The sequence below is a fragment of the Phyllobates terribilis genome, unplaced genomic scaffold, assembly GCF_046119375.1.
Source record: "Phyllobates terribilis strain yellow unplaced genomic scaffold, ASM4611937v1 Scaffold_9__5_contigs__length_417890890, whole genome shotgun sequence".
NCBI lineage: Eukaryota > Metazoa > Chordata > Amphibia > Anura > Dendrobatidae > Phyllobates > Phyllobates terribilis.
The window spans coordinates 280,618,907-280,643,097 of NW_027362769.1; the positions used below are offsets into that span (position 1 = coordinate 280,618,907).

Here is a 24,191-nt window from a genome sequence, read left to right on the forward strand (position 1 = left end):
GTTTGTTCGTCTGTCTGCTACTATTTCTGTTAGGAGGTGTCCCTTATTCCTCCCAGTCCTTAGTACTTGTAGGGATTCCCTCCTCCCATCTATAGGTCTCCGTACAGACTAGATTAGGACTTTAGCAGGTCTGATCGCAGGATCAGGTTCCCTGTTACATCGTAGGGATTCAGCTGAGTCTTATAGTAGGGACAGATCTCCTCTCTTTCCTTAGCTTTGGTAGCAGAACATAACAGCAATAGGCACAATGGTGCACCCGTTGCACCCTGACAGTAAGAGTCACTCCAAAGCGCGCCAAAATATCAGTTTTCAATTTAGCGTACTCCTTTATGTCCTGCAAGGCCAGGTCATAATAGGTCTTCTGCGGCTCCCCTGTTAAATATGGCACCAGCACTTCCGCACACTGCTCTAGAGGCAATTTCTCCCGTTCCGCCACCCTTTCAAACACAGTCAGGAATGCCTCGACGTCATCACCTAGGGTAATCTTTTGCAATGCTCTCCTTACCGTCTTCACCTGGAGTAGGGGGTGGGGCGGTTGCTGTGCCACGGATCACCCCAGCCAGGAGCTCCATCTGCTGCTTGTGCTGTAGTTGCTGCATCTGCTGCTGCTGTTGCCACTGCTTCTGCTGTTGATGCTGCTGTTGATGCTGCTTGAGGTTAGCCTGCACCAGTGGATTAATCAGCTCCTCCATGCTGCCGGACGTCCCTTGCTGGCTGGCGGCCTTCACCCAGGACATAAACGGTTTTCTTTAGCAGTCACACTGCTCCTTGGGATTCATGCCCGTGCTTCTAGCACCAATTGTAGGGTTTGGTACTTACTCAGCCGCTTTAGAGGTAGACACAGGATACTGTTTCTTTAAAACGTCTAAGGCAGGTTTACTATGCCTGCATAAGCCGCACTTTTAGAAGTGAACAAAAGACAGCCTTGTCCGGCACAGTGTAACAAAACAGAAAATAAACAGTCCATACAATATGGCGGGTTCGCCCGCACACAGTCAGTGTCCTTTAGCACAGACACACTGGAGGTCTCCACACCTCCAGCCACAGACACTGAATGAGACACTCGGTCTCCATTTTATACACACGTCCTGGGGTGGGGATATGTGAGCAGCCAATCCCACCCGTCTCTTATGGCTGCTCGAAAAAAACGCACATTTTTTTTGTTAAGTATATAATTCCACATGTGTTAATTAATAGTTTTGATGTCTTCAGTGTGAATGTACAATTTTCATAGTCATGAAAATACAGAAAAATCTTTAAATGAGAAGGTGTGTCCAAACTTTTGGTCTGTACTGTATATATATATATATATATATATATATATATATATAATAGTCATATAGTTAAAATTTAATTCGTTAATAAATTAGAACTTCATATATAAATTAAAGTAACAATATTTTAATTACATTAGAGCCAATATATGTATAAGATATTCAAAGCATTCTGTTTCTGTATGAATTTGATACTTAATCTTATCTTTTATGTTTCCTTAGAATTTTCATTTCAAAGCAGGATTTGGAAAAAACTCTAAAATGGATTAATTTCTTTATTTACACAGGAAGTTGTAATAACTGCATGATTTTATGTGTATAACATTTTAAAATAATAACAATATATAACTAATTGAACATTATGTGTAACATTTATTAATTATTTTGTGCTGCTAATATTTTCTGTGTATGAAGTGTTTTTGCTTTGTAACTAAGGTAACCTTACTGCATGACGTGTGACAGTTGCAACCTATTTTTAGTTTGTGTAATTTAAAGCTTTTAGGCCAGTAGAAAGAAATTTCTAAGACATTTCTATCTTTGCAAGTCAATGAAATTCTTTAAGCATCCTAAGTTTCAGTAATGTAAAAAGTCTTATGTGTATTTGGGTAATATTAAGATATTAAATGTAATAGTTTACAATGCGCATTGATAATTAGGATACAATAATTTTGGGTTAAAAAAAAAAATAAATAAAAAAAAATAAATATATATATATATGTATTCATACCTTCGTATGTTGAATGTATGGTTGGAACAGATCTGTGACAGTCCAAGTGAAATGACAGATGAGTAAATGAGCTGCTGCTAAGTGAGACTGAGTGTAAGCCCTCATTTATGAGAGAAAAAAACCCAGTTTTTTTATGTGAAGCAATAGAAATACGTTTAATTCTGAGAATATTATGATACATAATTGAGTATTATCTACATAATATATATATTTCTATATTTCTTTAGTAATTACTATTTCTTGATTTAGTTAATTGTGGATAAGTGCAACCACACATCAAAATTATTTATAAAGTAAATTCACATTTAGAATATTTTTTCCACATGATCATTTTATAGTATTCAAGGTTATTATTTTTAATGGTTACCCAGATGAGTACACACATTCTCAGACAAATGTATGCTACAAATTCATATGAAATTTATACAAAATACTCATAGAAAAATTAATTATTTTAATTTTGGTTCTGATATATTAATTCTTTTAGAAAATAATATTTTTTGGCATTAAGGGGGAAATTGTGTTTTTGATCCTGATTACATAATCACATTTGATCAATACTTATTTTTCACACATTGTAATAAAGGAGAAATATTAATAAGGTACAATGATATAACTAAGATGGGTATTACATGCAAAGTTGCATAATTTAATTATTTTGGTAATACAAGGTTATGACAAATATGAAATCATCCAGATAATGGAAACATAAAGGTATTTGTTACGGAGAACATAATTACTCGGCATTTGTCATTAACATATAAAGGCCTTATTTTTCATTTTTACATTTTATTCTTACTTTCTTCTTATTTTTTCATTTTAATTCTCATTTTTTATTTTATTTTAGTTTACCATCTCAACTGAGGAAACACATCAATATTTAATAAAGTAATGTCTAGTACAAAAATATTGCTTCATTAAATATAATGATATGGTTCCAATATAAGAAGAAGAATGTTTCAATTTTCTGAGTAAATTCAACAAGTCATTCTTGCATTCATTCATATATTTATTCATTATGGTTCATGATCATACATTCTTTGGTATTATAGGTTTAATAAATATATCTAGTTAATAAAGATATAAACACTTGTTACATCAAAACACACTGACACCTATGGGTTGGAAAAGGTAATTTCACCTATGACATAAAAAATGTTCTATCACATGAACTTGATTAATAATGAATTATTATCTATTATTGTTTTATTCTAAACATCATTTATTTTAATATTTTGATAATAAGTAGACGGATATTACTGATTGCTATGGTACGCTGTGATATTATAGGTTAGGAAATTGCCAGATTTGGTATCAGATTAGGGAATGAAGACTTCAATCAAAACATCACAATTATGAATTCTATCTTAATAAAGACTTTTTATATTTCTAAATCCAAGAGATTCTCAAAAGTTATAAGAAGAAACAGCCACTATCCGGAAGTCACAGAAGGTAACAGGTGTGAATGCTGAGTGATAATAGACTGTGTCAATTACATGCAATACATTCTCACCACCGATAACCACAATTGCAGAGGTCGATGATCCTATATGAATTGTGCTGTGTTCAAGTTTTTGTCACGTTCCGGTGGTTTCCTATCACCTGAAAGCTGGTGAATAATGAAGGAGTGTCAGGACTCTGCCACTGTGACATGTGTCCTGTGCATTAAGGACTAAGTACTGGTTATGGTGCTATGTAAAGCAGGGAAGTGTCAAGTTAACCCTTGCTTTGCTGGCCAAGGACGTCACCTCTGTTCCAAAAGGGACACGAGAAAAGTGTGGATGACACGGAGGATTCCAGAACTATACAAAGACAATCCAATGTAAATCCAGATGACACAGCACAGATATTAAAGTTACATTTCATCTATGAACTTTGTTTTCTTATCAACATTTAATTTATGGACACTGATTGACACATGATCTTTTTAATAAAGAGTACAGTTTATGGACTGAATAATAATGAATAATACAATTATGGACTGTACAATATCTACACGCTATAACTTATTTCAAAGGAGTTGAAATAAGTTATAGCGTGAAATAAGTTAAAGACTGTGTTTTAAAAGAACCAAGAAGACGAAGGGACGAAGACCTGATGACATCAGATGATCCGTGATTGGACCCACGATTGCTTCGATTTAGATTTAGGGAAGTATAATTATACATTTTATATAAATATTAGTCATGGCTTACCATAACATGAATTCACATCATTATGCTATTGAATATGTATAACAATAACCTGATATTGATATTATTATTATTAATATTATTATTATGGACATTAAATTATATTGCTATGAAGAAGAAAAAAAGAAAGATGATCCTGCTATCCTAATGATGAACCTATCTACTTTGAGGATTCCAGTTGATGTCTGTCATCCTCAAAAATTGTTAAATATTAATTATGGATATTAATTTTTTATTCTCAATTCTGAAGCACATAGATTGCACGTGGTAGGTTTTGCAGACAAAACATTCAGGCTATTCTTGTATTTTTAGCTCAGTGTTAGTTAGTGCCATATGTAGAAGAACAGGTGCTATGAGGGGCCTATATAACCTCATGTTAGAGACAGGGAGGTGGCTCACTTGGACTTCACTCGACACCAGACGGCGGATCTACGTGCTGGAGGAAGCAGCTGACATATAGCCCCTGACACACGTGCTAAACACAGACAGACGCAACCTACCATTCAGGATCCCTGGAAAAGATGGCTGAATCTCAACTAATAAGTTATGGACAATCACTTTGTAACCATTTCACCTAATTATGTAACTACTGCAATTATTCTTTTTAATGGACAATCCAAGAATAAACTACTACATTTTTCTATAAGAATATCGCGTTATATTCTTTGAACAATGGCATCTGGTAAACAGTCCTACATATATAAAAATATATGTAAATAAGTATATTTAACAGGTAGTCCTACAAAGTTTTGACTCAGGGGGGCTGCATACAAATGCACATCACAATATTCAGATTTAAACTTTTAAAATATTTAGAAAACCACACATCATTCCCTTTACACTTCACAAATAGTTGCTAATTTGTGTTGGAATATTACATAAAATCCCAATAAAATACATTTAAGTTTGTGGGTGTAAAGTAAAAAACGTGAAGACACTGAATGTATGTATGTATGTATGTATGTATATATATATTACAGTAGGGATTCAGGCTTAGCAGTGGGCAGCATTTACACAGGTACTGGATTCTTCTGTCAAGGTAATGTGACTTATTTCCACAGGTTGCACAGTACCGAAAAACAAAACCATAAACACAAAATCCCTAGCCTTGTCCAGGCGCTAACAAAACAAAATAGACCCTAGCTACTCATACATGGCTGAGCTAGTCTTAGTTTGATCAACCAAATGGCTATTGTCCATGGCAACCAGTGATACTTGCAGTTTGGTGCCCATACCTGTGCAGTCTCTTCTCTGAAACGGATTGTGGCTTGTCTCTCTAACTCCAATACAATCCACTCTGGTCAGCTTCCTTGTTGGCCTATTTAATCCTGCTCCGCCCTTCTGGCTTTGCTGGACTTCATTGTAGAACTACTTTCTAGCTAGCCTGTGCTCTGTATCTAACTCTGTTAGTTTGCTTGGTCTACGGACCTCTATGTTCTATATATTTTGTTTGTTCGTCTGTCTGCTACTATTTCTGTTAGGAGGTGTCCCATTTTCCTCCCAGTCCTTAGTACTTGTAGGGATTCCTTCCCCACATCTATAGGTCTCCGTACAGACTAGCTTAGGACTTTAGCAGGTCTGATCGCAGGATCAGGTCCCCTGTTACATCGTAGGGATCAAGCTGAGTTCTATTGTAGGGACAGATCTCCTCTCTTTCCTTAGCTCTGGTAGCAGAACATAACAGTAAGTCCAGCCTGCAAATTCTCTAAGGAAAGATTTTTCTGTTCCATCATGGTGTCGGTTCAGGATTTGGCTCATCGCCTGCAGGGACTCTCTCTGGAGGTGGCCGAGCTCCGTCAGCACGTGAGTAACTGTCCTGGAGCACATTTCTTGGAGCCTAAGGTATGTTTGCCGGATTTATTTTTTGGTGAACACCAAGAATTTTTTTCATTTAAAAATGCTTGCTTATTGTATTTTCGTTTGAGACCCAAGTCCTCTGGGGATGAATCCCAGCGCATAGGGTTCATAATGTCACTTTTGCGCAAAGAGCCTCAGGAGTGGGCATTTTCTTTGCAACCTAGTGATACATGCTTCAGATCAGTGGATAGTTTTTTTTCTGCTTTGGGGCTATTATATGATGATCCTGACCGTGTCGCATCAGCTGAGACTGAGTTGAGACGTTTGAGACAGGGATCAGGTAATGTGGAAAAATATTGTAGAGACAACCAGCAGACACATAGCCCCCCTAAAAAATAACTTTTATTAATAATCTCTAAAAAGGACCTAAAAGTCCATAGACAAACAACAATAATACTCTAAATAATAGGACATATAGAATCAGGTAATACACCGACCGGGAGGGAATACAGATTCAAGCTGTCCCTGTTATGTCCCTAAATCCTGTCCCTACCTGACAGCGGAGGTTGGCACCCTAATTTGTACTTCGTGGCGCCCCCGCTCAACGTCGGTATCCCTAATGTCCCTACAAGGACCCTTGTCTTAAATTAAACAAAACCACAATAGTGAGAAAGGGTAGAAAAAGTGAACGTATAAATACAGAAGCCGATAATAGGTCAATGATTATAGATGGCCAAATTCATTTGGTCGGGTAAACATAAATGCTCTAGGGTAGAGGAGCACAGTGCTTGTTTCTCCATAGCCAAAACAAATCAAATAGCAGCCAGAGCAATCAAATATGGACACATGCTACACTTTGATAGTCCAGCTATATACCTCAAAAGGGGGCTCAGAAAGCAAAATCCCACCCAGGTAGATGTCTCCCCATACATCAAATGGAATTTAAGTATTGGTATTTGAAAAAGCATAATATCTATATCAAAGTATCAGGTCCAGACTCTGTCTGTCATAGATGTACATAATAGTAGACAGAAAGAAGGACACTTATCATTATTAGTCCCTATACCTTTTCAAAGAGAGACACTCATCATTATTAGTCCCTATTCCTTTTCAAAAGACCAGAAAATGGCAATCAGAATATACATTTTCATTAGTAAAAAAACAATAACACTAAAACCTTAATGGTCCCCAATTCCAGCAGTCAGAAAGTAGATATCATTAGTAAGTAAAAAAATGACACTTATCCTTAGTAGTCCCAACGCGTTTCCCCCTAGTTTCCACCAGGGTTCATCAGGGGATCTGGGGAAGACCTCAATCCCTCACCCCAGATTGCCAGACAATGCTGCATGTGTAGGAAATTCTTGCACATATACCTCCCTTATAAACTCAGCTCAGCCCCATAATTAGTGATAATCGCAAACGCCTGTGTACTGCTGTCATCGTACACATGCCCGGCGTCCACCGCCAAATGTAAGTCCGTGGACCGCACATGGAACGCACGCACCCGGAAATGACGATATGCTAATGACGCCCACCGGAAATGACGTCACCAGACTGCATCAGAGTATCTGAAGCGCATCTGGAACGCACACACCCGGAAGTAACGGTGTCTAACTAGCGTCCATCGGGATATGATGTCATCCAAATGTGGCGGTACATGGTTAGGAGGCAAAGTCTACACCCATCCCCATATACGTTTGTCAGTAATTGTCATGGTAGCCAGCAATGCAAACACCGGCCAGACGGGCATACCTCCCACCAACATACCCCATATATTTAAAGTGCCATAGACGGACAGGTCGGCACCAGGGCTAAGATGTCCAAAAGTTATTCAGCGCAAAATAAATGTACACGCTGTACACTGAAGGACAAAGGCATTCAGTATATAATAAATAGGAAGGTTGGAGTCTGACTATTATATAATTAAAGTGTTATCCACATATTACAATGTTGTTTATCATCCACAGAGTATTTAACGCTGTTAGAGTAGGAGAAAAATAAGTCCCAAACATATAAATACATATTTAGCCACAATGGGTATATACATATGGTGATCATTAGACCAATACCATATAGGCTGGTTCTATTCGGCCCCTAATATCACATTCTTGGAATCAGATAAAACTCGAGAAGCTCAACTGTTCATTAATGCCCCCAGGGGCCATTGACTCCATCCAAAAGATCCAACGGGCCTCCCGTTGGAGTATTTTTTTATTCCAGTCACCCTGCCTGATTGACCGTGCCACAACCTCCAAAACCCTAAATGAAATGCATCTCACATCACCCCCATGTTTAGATATTATATGTCTGGCGAGTGGTGTATCCCTGCCATGCCTAACGTCTCCAAGGTGCTCGCCTATCCGGACGCGTAATGGACTTTTAGGTCCTTTTTAGAGATTATTAATAAAAGTTATTTTTTAGGGGGGCTATGTGTCTGCTGGTTGTCTCTATTTATTAGGCCCCTCATGTGATATTTTGTTTAGGTGTTTAAATTGATTTTCTAGTATGGCTGGCTTCTTATCAGGCCCTTTTGATACTAATAAATGGATGGATGATGCTCGAGAGGTTTTTTCTGAAGCTGAATTGGAGAATAGCTCCTCAGCAACTCCTACCCTAAAAGCAGTGTTTACTGAGCTACTGAGTGCGTTTAAAGACAACATTAAATCTTGGTGGGAGGTACAATCCCTTGAGAGTTATATTAAACAAAAAATAGTCCCAAGAGGCCTGAGAATACACATTGCACCAGCACAAAGATGTAGAACTCCGGGTCTGTTGTCTAGGTGGGAGGAGGAGTCTACAGCTTCCTCCGTTAGGTTTATGCAGATTCTATTGAATGAGGAAAAAATAACATTGGAAAGAACTTCTAGTAGACTGAGAGAGCTAACTGAGGAAGTATTGAAATATAGGACTAACCCTGACTTTTCTAACAAGGAGGATAATCTAAAAACTGCGGTTGAACGTTTTCAACTAAATATTAAAGATAGAAAACATAAGAGGTTTTTGAGGGACTGTGCAGACTTTCGTGAAAAGCGTGCCTATCCGGGCCTTAGTGAGGGGGCTAATTTCCCTGTAGATATCTCCTCCTCCGACCCTGAGTCTTCAGATGCTGAAGGGGGAGTAAGGCACCTCGGTGGTAAGGTTAACCATAGAGGTAGGGGACGAGGGAGGAGGGGCTACCAAAGGAGATGGCAGGGACAAATTTTGGAACAAAGAGGGGGCAGTCTTATATCCCCATCTGCACAGTCCTCCTCTTCCTCATCGTCTTTTTTAGAAACAATGGGCCTCCTTCCTTACAAACTGCGGGAACGCACTGGGCCCCAAACACACAGGTAATGGGCTATAGGACTAATGATCTTCCAGAGGATAATGAAAACCAGATAATTAATATATCTTCTTATGCTTTGTCTGATTGTGAGAGGTCTGTCCTCCGGAAAGGCCTCACATTTGTCCCAACGACGAGATTTGACCCTTTTTCTTGGATAAAAGATATTAACCTCTTTACCAGAAAATTAAAATGGAGAAAGTTTTTTCTGCATAATGACAGATTGAAGTGCCAACATTTGGGCATATCCCTGGAGGATCTCCCGGATGTGTTAACATTATCAGAATTATCAGAGGAGGGACAGAGGAGTACTGGCCTCGGACCCTTCTCTGATCTGAAACCTAGGAGCACTAGGATGCCCCCAGTCGGTGACATAGGGGGCATAGATATCTTCCTTAAATTGGTTTCTGAAGAGATCCGTAATATTAACCCAAGATATGAACCAGCACGTTCTAATTTGTCTTTGGGGGAAAAAAGGGCGTTGGAATCCCTGGGTGCTAATAATGCAGTAGTGCTGAAGCCCTCTGATAAGGGCGGCAACATTGTTGTCTTGGATGACACCCAGTATATTGAAATGTGTCAGGGTCTCCTATCAGATGTGTCCACATACGAAGTCTTACGGAAGGATCCCAGCAGTGAATATATGGTGGGACTATCTAAGATTCTGTCATGTGCACTGACAATGAATCTGCTCTCGAAAAATGAATATGATTTCCTCATTCCGAAATGGCCTGTAACAGCGACGTTCTATGCACTTCCCAAGATACACAAGGGCATCAGCCCCCTCAAGGGAAGACCTATTGTTGCAGGGATTGATGCCCTATGCCAAAATTCGAGTGTGTATTTGGATAAGGTCTTGAGACCATTTGTCCTAGCCCTCCCATCATATCTGAGGGATACTATGGACCTTTTGAACAAATTAGAAGGTGTGTCCATTGATTCCAATACGATTTTGGCCTCAATCGATGTTGAGGCTCTATATAGTAGTATTCGACACGAAGTGGGTTTAACAGCCGTCGAATACTATTTGAAAAGTAGAGGGACACACCTGAGGCCACACAATAAATTTCTCCTGGAACTTTTGGATTTTGTATTACGACATAATTATTTTCTATACAATGGGAGATACTACCACCAACTCAGGGGCACAGCGATGGGGAGCCCTTGTGCCCCTACGTACGCTAATTTACTCCTGGGTTGGTGGGAGGATACTGTTGTGTTCAGAGACGAGGATGTCGTCTGGGCCCCACGGATACTTTTCTGGGGCAGATATATTGACGACATCCTCGTCCTGTGGGCAGGGGATGAGGCATCTTTTCGGACGTTCGTGGCACATCTGAATGTTAACCCTTTTGGACTATCCTTCACTTGTGAGGTGGGAGTGGACGAGATCTCCTTCCTGGATTTAAAAATCTCAAGAAATGGTGATGGTACTTTAAAAACTTCACTGTATCGTAAACCTTCTGCGACCAATAGCCTTCTAGAGTGGGGGAGCTTCCATCCTCCGCCTCTAAAAAGAGGCATTCCTAAGGGACAGTTCCTTAGGGTGCGGAGGAACTGTTCCTCGTGGAATGACTTTCAATCTGAGTCGTGTAATCTATCTCATAGGCTTAGAACTAGGGGTTATCCTGAAGGAGTAATAGACAAGGCATATCAACAGGCAAGGACGACAGATAGATCGTCCCTCCTCACTCCAAGAGATAGATGTAACTCTGAGTCCATCACACGACTGATAGGCACCTATGATGATCAGTCAAGAAAAGTAATGGGCATTCTTGAAAAATACTGGGGGATCCTACGAGCAGATCCGGATGTGGTGGGCTTGGTCCCAAAAACACCTTCGGTTACATATAGGAGGGGGAGATCCGTGAAGGATACAGTCGTACATAGTCACTTTACGCCTCAGATGAAGGAGATCACATGGTTGAGAAGTAGGTCTAAGGGTACGTTCAGATGTGGTCACTGCTCCTTCTGTAAATTTGTCACACCTTCAAAGAGTTTTGTGAGTGCAGTGACTAAACGCACATACGAGATGAAAGATTTCGCCAACTGCAAAACGTCAGGAGTGGTGTACCTCTGCACGTGTACGTGTCCAATGGATTATATCGGGAAAACGAAACGTGAATTACGCGTCCGGATAGGCGAGCACCTTGGAGACGTTAGGCATGGCAGGGATACACCACTCGCCAGACATATAATATCTAAACATGGGGGTGATGTGAGATGCATTTCATTTAGGGTTTTGGAGGTTGTGGCACGGTCAATCAGGCAGGGTGACTGGAATAAAAAAATACTCCAACGGGAGGCCCGTTGGATCTTTTGGATGGAGTCAATGGCCCCTGGGGGCATTAATGAACAGTTGAGCTTCTCGAGTTTTATCTGATTCCAAGAATGTGATATTAGGGGCCGAATAGAACCAGCCGATATGGTATTGGTCTAATGATCACCATATGTATATACCCATTGTGGCTAAATATGTATTTATATGTTTGGGACTTATTTTTCTCCTACTCTAACAGCGTTAAATACTCTGTGGATGATAAACAACATTGTAATATGTGGATAACACTTTAATTATATAATAGTCAGACTCCAACCTTCCTATTTATTATATACTGAATGCCTTTGTCCTCCGGTGTACAGCGTGTACATTTATTTTGCGCTGAATAACTTTTGGACATCTTAGCCCTGGTGCCGACCTGTCCGTCTATGGCACTTTAAATATATGGGGTATGTTGGTGGGAGGTATGCCCGTCTGGCCGGTGTTTGCATTGCTGGCTACCATGACAATTACTGACAAACGTATATGGGGATGGGTGTAGACTTTGCCTCCTAACCATGTACCGCCACATTTGGATGACATCATATCCCGATGGACGCTAGTTAGACACCGTTACTTCCGGGTGTGTGCGTTCCAGATGCGCTTCAGATACTCTGATGCAGTCTGGTGACGTCATTTCCGGTGGGCGTCATTAGCATATCGTCATTTCCGGGTGCGTGCGTTCCATGTGCGGTCCACGGACTTACATTTGGCGGTGGACGCCGGGCATGTGTACGATGACAGCAGTACACAGGCGTTTGCGATTATCACTAATTATGGGGCTGAGCTGAGTTTATAAGGGAGGTATATGTGCAAGAATTTCCTACACATGCAGCATTGTCTGGCAATCTGGGGTGAGGGATTGAGGTCTTCCCCAGATCCCCTGATGAACCCTGGTGGAAACTAGGGGGAAACGCGTTGGGACTACTAAGGATAAGTGTCATTTTTTTACTTACTAATGATATCTACTTTCTGACTGCTGGAATTGGGGACCATTAAGGTTTTAGTGTTATTGTTTTTTTACTAATGAAAATGTATATTCTGATTGCCATTTTCTGGTCTTTTGAAAAGGAATAGGGACTAATAATGATGAGTGTCTCTCTTTGAAAAGGTATAGGGACTAATAATGATAAGTGTCCTTCTTTCTGTCTACTATTATGTACATCTATGACAGACAGAGTCTGGACCTGATACTTTGATATAGATATTATGCTTTTTCAAATACCAATACTTAAATTCCATTTGATGTATGGGGAGACATCTACCTGGGTAGGATTTTGCTTTCTGAGCCCCCTTTTGAGGTATATAGCTGGACTATCAAAGTGTAGCATGTGTCCATATTTGATTGCTCTGGCTGCTATTTGATTTGTTTTGGCTATGGAGAAACAAGCACTGTGCTCCTCTACCCTAGAGCATTTATGTTTACCCGACCAAATGAATTTGGCCATCTATAATCATTGACCTATTATCGGCTTCTGTATTTATACGTTCACTTTTTCTACCCTTTCTCACTATTGTGGTTTTGTTTAATTTAAGACAAGGGTCCTTGTAGGGACATTAGGGATACCGACGTTGAGCGGGGGCGCCACGAAGTACAAATTAGGGTGCCAACCTCCGCTGTCAGGTAGGGACAGGATTTAGGGACATAACAGGGACAGCTTGAATCTGTATTCCCTCCCGGTCGGTGTATTACCTGATTCTATATGTCCTATTATTTAGAGTATTATTGTTGCTTGTCTATGGACTTTTAGGTCCTTTTTAGAGATTATTAATAAAAGTTATTTTTTAGGGGGGCTATGTGTCTGCTGGTTGTCTCTATTTATTAGGCCCCTCATGTGATATTTTGTTTAGGTGTTTAAATGGAAAAATATTGTACTCATTTCCGTCGTTGGTCTACTCAAACAGGGTGGAACGATTCTGCTCTGAAAAGTCTATTTCTTGCTGGGCTCAATGAAAGGGTTAAAGACCTGCTAATTGCTTATCCTACACCTGAAGATTTGCAACAGGCTATGCAATTAGCTATACGGGTGGATAGGAGACTGCGTGCAAGGGTTAATGAGAGCAAATCCTCTGCTATGTCAGTTTCTGGTTATGAGAATGTGTGTACTAACAGTGGTCAACCGATGGAGATTGGATCGGTGGCACCTCGCTCTCAAGAAAAAGATCGCAGATTTTCTGAAGGCTTGTGTTTCTATTGCGGAAAATCTGGTCATTTGATTAAAGGCTGTGAGCTTCGTATGAAGAAAGAAAAAAAAATGGTCAGTCATGCCCGTATTGCCTGTTTAAATTCCAAGGGTGTATTTTTAGCTGCTTCCACGATTGCTCAGGAAAAATTAATGGAATTTCGGGTGTTTGTCGATTGTGGGTCTACTCTGAATGTAATTGATGGGGGATTCTTGGAAAGACTCAATTTAAAACCCGAACCTTTATCATCCCCCATTGCTGTGGTTTCTGTGGATGGTTCCCCTTTGAAGAATATTACTCTCAAGGTCTGTGAATTTCCTCTCACTATTAATGGTGTTCACCATGAGAAATTGGATTTGGTAGTTTTGAATAACTTGCCTTCTCCAGTAATTTTGGGATTGCCCTGGTAAAAATTTCACAATCCTGTACTGGATTGGTCTACCAGTGAAATTAAATCCTGGAGCCATAAATGTTATGACAAGTGTTGTAACGGGCGTATTGCAGCTTTGGATAGGGGAGAATTGCCTGTTCCTATTCAGGATTTTTGGAGAGTTTTTTCTGAGAAGGAATCGCAGGTTTTGCCTCCCCATAGAGACTATGATTGTTCTATTGAATTTGTCCCTGGAGCGACTCTTCCTAAAAGTCGTTTATTTAACCTTACTATTCCTGAGAGGAAGGCTTTGGAGGAATACATACAGACAAGTTTGGCCGCCGGTCACATTAGGCCCTCTAAGTCTCCTGTGGCGGTTGGATTTTTTTTTGTAAAAAAAAAGGACGGCGGTTTACGTCCTTGTCTGGATTTTCGTGAGATTAACAAAATTACTGTACGCAATCCTTACCCACTGCCATTGATTCCTGATCTGTTTAACCAGTTAATGGGGTCCAAGTGGTTCTCTAAAATTGACCTTAAGGGGGCATACAATCTGTTGCGCATGAAGGAGGGTGACGAATGGAAGACTGCTTTTAACACTCCTGTGGGTCATTTTGAGAATCTGGTGATGCCTTTTGGTCTTACTAATGCTCCTGCATTTTTTCAGAATCTTATTAATGACATCCTTAGACCTTTGATCGGCAAAAATGTGGTTGTGTATTTGGATGACATTTTGATTTATTCGCCGGATCTGGAGTCTCATTGGCGGAGCGTACGTGAGGTATTACAGTTGTTAATGGACAATACGCTTTTTGCTAAGCTGGAGAAATGTGAGTTCGCTGTACAGAGAATTAGTTTTTTGGGTTACATTATCTCCAGCGAAGGTTTTGAGATGGACCCGGTTAAAGTTCAAGCTGTACAGGAATGGCCTAGGCCTATTGGTTTGAAATCGATACAGAGGTTTTTAGGTTTCGCCAATTATTACAGAAAATTCATAAAATTTTTTTCTAGTATTGTCAAACCTCTGACCGATCTCACCAGGAAAGGTGCTGATGCGGTTCAGTGGTCTTCTGAGGCCATTGAAGCTTTTGTGTATCTCAAGGAGAGGTTCACCTCTGCTCCCATCCTTATGCAGCCTGATGTGACTAAGCCATTTTTGGTTGAGGTTGATGCTTCCTCTGTGGGGGTTGGCGCAGTATTGTCTCAGGATAACGGGGATGGATTACATCCCTGTGCCTTTTTTTCAAAAAAATTTTCGGAGACTGAACTGAATTATGATATTGGTAATCGGGAATTATTGGCTATTAAACTCGCATTTGAACACTGGCGCCACTTCTTGGAAGGTGCGGAATTTCCCGTTCAGGTTCTTACGGATCATAAAAATCTGATTTATCTTGATGCTGCCAAGCGCCTGAATGCCCGTCAGGCTAGGTGGGCACTGTTTTTCTCGCGGTTTAATTTCTCCGTTACTTACATCCCTGGTACTAAGAATGTTAAGGCGGATGCCTTGTCTCGCAGTTTTTCTCCCATAGTCGGTGCTGAGAAAGAGGAGAACATTTTACAAGAAGGTGTTGTGATAGCTGCTTTGGACTCCGTTTTGGAAGATGAGATTCTTAAAGCACAGGAGAATGCCCCATCTAACACTCCTCATGGGAGGTTGTTTGTGCCTGGGACCTTTAGGAGAGATTTGTTTGTTGAGTGTCACGAATCTCGGTTGGCAGGTCATCCCGGAATCTCTGAGACCAAGAGACTGGTGGGTCGCAGTTTTTGGTGGCCTGGATGGCAGAAGGAAGTCATTAAGTGGGTGCGTCAATGTACTATATGTGCTAGATCTAAGTCCTCACATACTCCTGCTGCGGGGTTGCTTTGTCCTTTGGAGGTTCCCAGTGCTCCTTGGACACATTTGGCTATGGACTTTATAACTGACCTTCCCCCCTCTGAGGGTTTTACTGTCATCTGGGTGGTCGTGGACCGTTTTAGCAAGATGTGTCACTTGGTTCCCTTCGTCAAACTGCCCTGCGCTAAAACTCTCGCTAAGGCCTTTGTCAAGGAAATTGTCAGACTTCATGGCGTTCCTACTGACATTGTTTCTGATAGGGGTCCTCAGTTCGTGGCTCATTTTTGGCGTGCCTTTTGTGACAGGTTGGGAGTTCATTTGTCGTTCTCGTCCGGATATCATCCTGAATCTAATGGCCAGACAGAAAGGAAAAACCAGGATGTTGAGCAGTTCTTGCGTTGTTTTGTGGCAGACAATCAAGAGGGGTGGTCTGAGTTTCTGCCACTTGCTGAATTTGCTCTGAACAATCATACATCTTCTTCTGCTGGTTGTTCGCCTTTTTTTTGTTGTTCTGGGAGACATCCGTCGTTTGGGTCGTTCTCCAAGTTGGGATCTGCCGTGCCTGAGGAGGAGAATTTTTCCGGTGATTTGGAGAGAGTTTGGACGGATGTGCGTGGTAATCTTCAGGAGGCCAACAGAAAATCTAAAGACTACTTTGATAGGAAACGACAGGAGGTTTTGTTCGCTGTTGGTGACATGGTTTGGTTGTCCTCTAGGAATCTGCGGTTGAGGATTCCTTCTAAGAAATTGGGTCCCAAGTTTGTAGGGCCCTTTAAGGTGCTTCAGGTTGTCAACCAATCTGCTGTTAGGTTGGAGGTTCCTACCTCCTGGAGAATTAATCCTTTATTTCATGTCTCTCTGTTAAAAAAAGCTGTTGTGTCGGATGGTGACGCCTCTGCCTCTGTTCCTCCGGTGGTGGAGGACGGGGAATATGAAATTTCTCGCATCCTTAACTCTAGACGGTATAGAGGTAGTTTGCAGTATCTTGTGGCCTAGAAAGGTTTCGGACCCGAGGATAACTCTTGGGTGAGGTCAGATGATGTTTCCGCGTCCAGACTTATCAGAGCGTTTCACAGGAGATTTCCTGATAAGCCTGGTCCTAGGGGATCCGGAGGATCCTCTTAGAAGGGGGGGTACTGTTAGAACCTTGCTCTTAGGTTTTTTCCTTTGCTGGTCACATGACCTTGTTGGCCTATTTAATCCTGCTCCGCCCTTCTGGCTTTGCTGGACTTCATTGTATAACTACTTTCTAGCTAGCCTGTGCTCTGTATCTAACTCTGTTAGTTTGCTTGGTCTACGGACCTCTATGTTCTATATATTTTGTTTGTTCGTCTGTCTGCTACTATTTCTGTTAGGAGGTGTCCCATTTTCCTCCCAGTCCTTAGTACTTGTAGGGATTCCTTCCCCACATCTATAGGTCTCCGTACAGACTAGCTTAGGACTTTAGCAGGTCTGATCGCAAGATCAGGTCCCCTGTTACATCGTAGGGATCAAGCTGAGTTCTATCATAGGGACAGATCTCCTCTCTTTGCTTAGCTCTGGTAGCAGAACATAACAGCTAGGATTTAACCCTAGCCTATCTGGCTTTGCTACATTTTGCTCATCCTCGCCAGGATGAGGTACAGTGCTGCAAGCAGGGTAAGCGAAGTAATAGTAGTGCCGGCCTATGGAGCAATCCATTGATTCTGATACCAGCAGACAATGGGCTGATATATGACCTGAGGCACGACACCTCTAACAGACAATATTATGAGATGTCCCCCTTGAACCTGGCCCTGACACCTCCTGGGTCTTTGTGCGTCCCTCAGACGTGGTCTTGGGCCCTTTTATTTTGGGTATCCCAGAAAGGTGACCTCAGGCTCCCTTGACTGCTCAGGGCGTTCTCCACAGCCAAGTAACTTTCTATGAGGCTCAAAGTTCTGGGAATATCCTTGGGCAACTCAGCTTAGCATGGAATTAGTCAGTAAGTGTGTAAATCAGGCCACTACCACTCTTTCCACCATCTGTGCCAAAGAACAGGTCTCAGGCTGCAGCCACTTTTGCACCATGTGTAACAGGTCGAACATCTGGGATCGAGTAGGCTTGTCCCTTTGGCAGCACCAGTGGTGTACCCGTTGTGCCCAGACTGCCAGGGTTACACCCAAAGGTGACATAATCTTCTCCTTCAGTTTGCCATACACCTTGCCATCTTGCAGAGTAAAGTTGTAGAACACTTTCGGAGGTTCCCTAGTAAGGTATGGAGCTAAGACCTCTGCCCATTGTTCTAAGGGCCGTTTCTTGCTGTCTGCCACCCTCTCGAAGACAGTCAGAAAAGCCTTGATGCTGTCCTTCATAGTCATTTTCTGCAAGGAGTCCTGTACTGTTTACCTCATGTGGATACCTTCACTTTGGCTGGAGGGAGGTGCTGTCTCCCTGGCCCGGACAGCTTCTGTCATGAGAGCCACCTGCTGCTGATGTTGCTGTAGCTGTTTCAACAGCTTATAAAACTGTTGATGCTGCTCCTGCTGAAGCTGTAACTGCTGTTGATACTGCTGCTGTTGAAACTGATGGATCAGGAGTTTGATAGTTTCCTGTTGGGTCTGCTGCTGCAGGATATTAGCCTGGACCAGTTGCTTAACAAGCTCCTCCATGATTTTAGACTATTTGCAATGCTGAAGCTGCCTTTACCCAGGACATTCCGTTTTAAACGGTAATCACCCAAGCTCTTCGGGACTGTGCTTCGCATTCAAACAACAATTGTAGGGATTTAGGCTCAGAAGTAGACAGTGTTCACACAGGTACTGTATTCTTTTGTTAAAACAATGTGATGTTTATTCCTACAGGTTGCACAGCACTGAAAAACAAAACCATAAACACAAAATCTCTAGCCTTGTCGAGGCGCTAACTAAACAAAATAGACCCTGGCTAGTCATACATGGCTGAGCTAGTCCCAGTTCGATCAAACAAAACAAACGGTCAAACGCCCCCAGAAGAAGCTTGTGGTGAAATGCGCGTCAGGGTGTGGGGACACCGCTCTGATTTGTCCTGACTGCTGCTGCCGAGTGCATTCTTATACACCTTGGAATCATAGGTACCTCCCTGGGCTTTAATTAGTTTAGCATTGTTGTTACTTCCAGCATATCCTTTGGAGCACCACCATAAGTATGTTTTTTCCTGTTATGTATATTTATATAACTGAATGACAATTTGTTACCATACAAATATAAATATATTAACTATACATACATAACTTTTATTTTTGTGGGCATTACGAGTTGCTGTGACTGCTGGGTTTGCCCTCTGGGACTCTTCACCAGACATTAGGTGATAGCATGCACTGTTCTAAGTTAATTCTTAGGAGTTCTATAGTACTACAGTAGAGGAATGTGTTTAACAGCTAATATCTATTGAATATTATATTTAGTGATGTGATAGGATTGTGTCTTTTAGCTAATGATAATTGATTAGTATATTTAGTCACTTTACAGTACTCATATGGATCTCCTTTACTTTATATTGTACGGTATCTGGGCAATGACATTATCAGACAGGGTGCAGTGGCGTCCCTTCCTTGAAGCACTTTGTATTTTTAGTTTTTTTAATATTTTTGTTTGATGTATGTACATTTGTTTCAAATAAAGTTGTTAATTTATCTTTTAATCATGGTTCTCTTCTATTCCTGAGCTCATTATCCTGCAGCTTAGGTGTGGTGTGTATGTCGTATGAAGTGCCATTTAGCTATTTCTTCTGGAGATTTGAGTTTTGCTAATAGTCCTATAAGTTATGCTAGCCAGAACTGTCCCAATTTGATACAGAAAATCTAAAGAGAAAACCATACTATAACTGTCTCAAAATATTGATTTACAAAAATATATATTTTAACAGTATTTAAAAAGAATTACCTGTCTTTTGGGAAAGGGTTAACTTTGCATGCCTCGAGAAGAAAACGTACAACTTCTACATGCCCTGCATTTCAAAATAAAAGCAAAAGAATCAAACTGAACATTCATATATTGGCTTTCAATTAAAAAAATCCAACTGTGTTTAGAAAGGTACCTTTTATGTTTATAAAGCAAACTAAAAGGGGATTTGTCAATAAGACCAACCCTCCTATAAGGGCGTGTAGGTCACAGGAAGCTGAATAAAATGATATTTTGATATCTGCAATCTGATATCTTATTCCAGAGAAATCCAATTTTTTTCTTAATATGCAAGAACTATAGACCAGACACTGACCTCCATGAGAATCTGCCTCCACAGCTTATTATAGATGAAAGGGGGCATTACCAGTGTGAGACATGTAATGAATGACATACTGCTCTCCTGATCTACAAGTCTCTAACAGGAAATTTCTTAACAGCTCATTTATATATTAACCCCTTCGCGAGCTTGGGATTTTCCGTTTTTGAATTTTCGTTTTTTGCTTCCCTTGTACCCAGAGCCATACTGTTTTTCTTTTTCAGTCAATATGGCCATGTGAGGGCTTATTTTTTGTTGGACGAGTTGTACTTTTAAACGCCATTACTAGTTTTACCATATCGTGTACTGGAAAACGGGAAAAAATTCCAAGTGTGGTGAAATTGCAAAAAAAAATGCAATTCCACAGTTGTTTTTTGTTTTTTTTTTCTTTCCACGTTCACTGGATGCTAAAACTGACCTGCCATTATTATTCTCCAGGGCATTACGAGTTCGTAGACACCAAACATGTATAGGTTCTTTTTTATTTAAGTGTTGAAAAAAAAATCCATATTTGCTAAAAAAAATAAAAAAAATGGTGCCATTTTCCAAGACCTGTAGCATCTCCATTTTTTGGGATCTGGGGCCGGCTCAGGGCTTATTTTTTGCGCGCCGGGCTAACGTTTTTATTGATACCATTTTGGGGCAGATACGATGTTTTGATCGCCCGTTATTGCATTTTATTGCAATGTTGTGGCGACCAAAAAAACGTAATTCTTGCGTTTGGAATTTTTTTCTCGTTATGCCGTTTACCGATCGGATTAATTCTTTTTTTATATTGATAGATCGGGCGATTCTGAATGCAGCGGTACCAAATATGTGTATATGGGGTTTATTTTTTATTAGTTTATTTTGAATGGGGCAAAAGGGGGGTGATTTAAACTTTTATATTTTTTTAAAAACTTTTTTTAAACTTTTTGCTTGCTTCAATAGTCTCCGTAGGAGACTAGAAGCAGCAACTGTCTGATCGCCTCTGCTACATAGAGGTGATGAGCAGATCACCTCTATGCAGCAGAAATTCTCCTGTACTAGGAGCGCCGACCACTAGGTAGCGCTCATAGTAATCTTTACATGACAACAACTGGAGTCTGCTGCAGACCCAGGGTTGTCATGACCACCCATCAGTGACCCGCGATCACGTGACGGGGTCACCGATGGGTGGGGCTAATGACGCGCTTCCGGCGCGGTGATGCTAAATGCTGCTGTCAGAGATTGACAGCGGCATTTAACATGTTAACAGCCGCGGGTGGATCGCGATTCACCCGCGGCTGTTGCGGGCACATGTCAGCTGTAATAATCAGTTGACATGTGCCCGCTTCAGTGCGGGCTCACCGCCGGAGCCCTCACTGAACCAGAGGTGATGGCCTGGGGCGTACTAATATGCCCCAGGCCAGTAAGGGGTTAAGAAAAATATGTATTTCTTGTGAATTAGACATCAGATCACAAATATCAAGTATAACTTTATTCAGGTTCCTATGACCTACATGCCCATTTTAACAGCTTATGAGGGTTGATCCTACTGACAGTTTCCCTTCAACCTGTCAGCTGGCACATGCTGCCTAAACTGTGGGCAGCATGAATAAGTGGCTGGCTACACAATTGAAGCCAGGTATATTATTCTTAGAAACGCTCTAGCGTTTTATTGAATATATAGTTTGAAGATCTGGCAGGGGACCTTAGCCAGAGATGAGAGTAGTCTGAACCAAATTTTTCATGTTGAACCTGACACGATGTATAAGGCGCTGCAGAGCAGAATAAAATGCTTTTGTGTTTTGTTAATTTTGTCTCTCCGCTGCGGAGATATTAGCTATTAAAGTATGTGGCACCTCAACAGTTAATCTTGTTAAGTCAAAGTGGGCATTATCAGGCAAATTTCACTGGGGGTGTATACTTCTTCTTATTTCTGATACTGAATAATTATAGGCAGCAGTACACTGGGGAAAGAACATGCCCCCGTAATAGCTTAGAACAGGCTCAATGAGAGACATGTATTGACAAACAGTCTGCACTTCTCACTGCAGTGTGATGACAGGCAGCACAGCAGATTAACTGACAGCTTTCAGTGCTCATCTTTGGCAGTCAGTGTGGTGGGTGGGGCGGTATTGTAGAACTGGAGATTCATTGCAAAAACTTTTAGTAGCCCTCTTTCAAATTTGTATTCAATTAGCATTATTGTCAGGGCCAAATAAACATTAGCATTGTCAAAGCAAGTGTAGTGCTCCCAACTATGCTGTACTGCACCTAACCCCACACTGACTGCTGTAGATGATAGCTGGTAATCATACTGAGGTCTGGTGTGTTCCAGCACATGTAATCACTTTTTTTTATGTAGAGAGCAGATTGCCAATATGCTTCACACAGAGCCTGTTCCACGCTATATTGGCGGCATGTTTTTTCCCTTTGTATGTAGATGCTTGCTTATGATTAGCAGAGCTGTCAGCACTATGAGTGGAGAGCTGCTAAAAGTGTTTATAATGTGACCCAGCACTGCCCCTCCCCCCACACTGACTGCTGGAGATGTGAGATGAAAGCTGTGAGTTAATCACACATGTCTGCCATGCTACAGCTCATGTAGTTACACTGCAGTGAGGAGAGCAGATTTATTGTCAATACATGTCTCACACTGAGCCAGTTCTAAGCTATTGTGGGGGTGTGCTCTTCTTCCCCAACTGTGAAGCTACCTGATTATGATTGGTCAGCTGTGGTGTAAAGGATATACATCACTCAGAATCTGTGGGTGCATGAGAAGTGTACCACCCCGTATAAATTAAGAGAAAAATATCCGGCACTCCTTATGCTGTAGAAGAGTCAAATCTTTAATGGTGCAATCCAGAAATATAATGGTTTGATCTACATTAGACCTTCAATAGATGGATTGCCAAGAAACAAATGTTCTGATCTTGCGCTGTGTGCAAAAGGTTGCTTGTACACCCCAGGGAGAAAGGCTTCTCTCCAGGTCATCTGAGCACGCCTGTTCAACACAGCGCAAGATCAGAACTTTCGTGATTGGTCAGCGTCAAGAAGAGGAAGAAGAATACGCCCCCAGTGAAATCTCTCGTAATGCCCAGTTGAACTTAAAGAAAAATAACTATTTAGTGCCCCATACTTTGATGCCGGATATCTCTGCAATGGAGACATAAAAGATGTTACTTTATTCACCTACTACAGGTACTACTCTCCACTGCTGTCCCGTCCTTACTGGTAGACTGCAGCAGTGACCTCACAAGTACACACACGCGTAACTGCTGCAGCCAATCACTAGGCTTGTGCCCACTACGTCAGCATCACCGCTGAGTTCAATAATTGCACAATGTGTAGTAGATAACCAAGGAGGCAGAGTTAAAAAGTTCCAAATGTATTGGGTGTGCTAGCGGGGCTCTCTCTTCCCTCTTATCTTCAAGGCAATATTAAAAACTGACACACAGAAAAATGTCTCTTTGCAGTTTTATTATATCTGCAAAATATCTGATTTTATTATCTTTTACTAGATCAAAGATTCAGATTGCTCTCCTAGCCCTAGATTTAAAATCCAGGCCAAGGCAGAATGGTTTATGGCTCTGATTCTTAGCACTCTGCACATGCCGGTCACCCCTATATAAAAACACACTTAAACGGGTTGTAAGGAGAAGAGAAGTTATCGCCTATCAATAAGATAGGTGATAACTTATAGATTGATGGAGGTCTAACTGCTGGGGCCTCCACTAATTGGCAGAATGGGTACTTCAATGTACTATCCACGTTAGAATGGAGCGGCAGTGCTCATGGCTGAATAATGCTCCATTTATTCTCTATGGAGCTGCTAAGTGCGGCACTGGGCTTTTTCCATCAATCCCATTGAGAATAAATGGAGAGGCGGTCAAGCGATTAGGTGATAACTTCTCTTCACTGGCCCTCTCCTTTAACTACAATGATGCAAAGGGCTTTGATTTTGTCAGTTCATTCACATCCCATTA

The 24,191-nt window shown here is 41.2% G+C and overlaps 1 protein-coding gene across 1 annotated transcript in view; it reads right to left on the bottom strand.

The window, feature by feature from the left end:
- GLS (glutaminase) overlaps positions 1-24,191 on the bottom strand; it is a 672,521-nt gene that overhangs the window by 27,005 nt on the left and 621,325 nt on the right. The window contains exon 17 of the mRNA XM_073647835.1: positions 19,905-19,968. Coding sequence (XP_073503936.1) covers positions 19,905-19,968 — 64 coding nt within the window. The remainder of the gene's footprint in view (positions 1-19,904; positions 19,969-24,191) is intronic.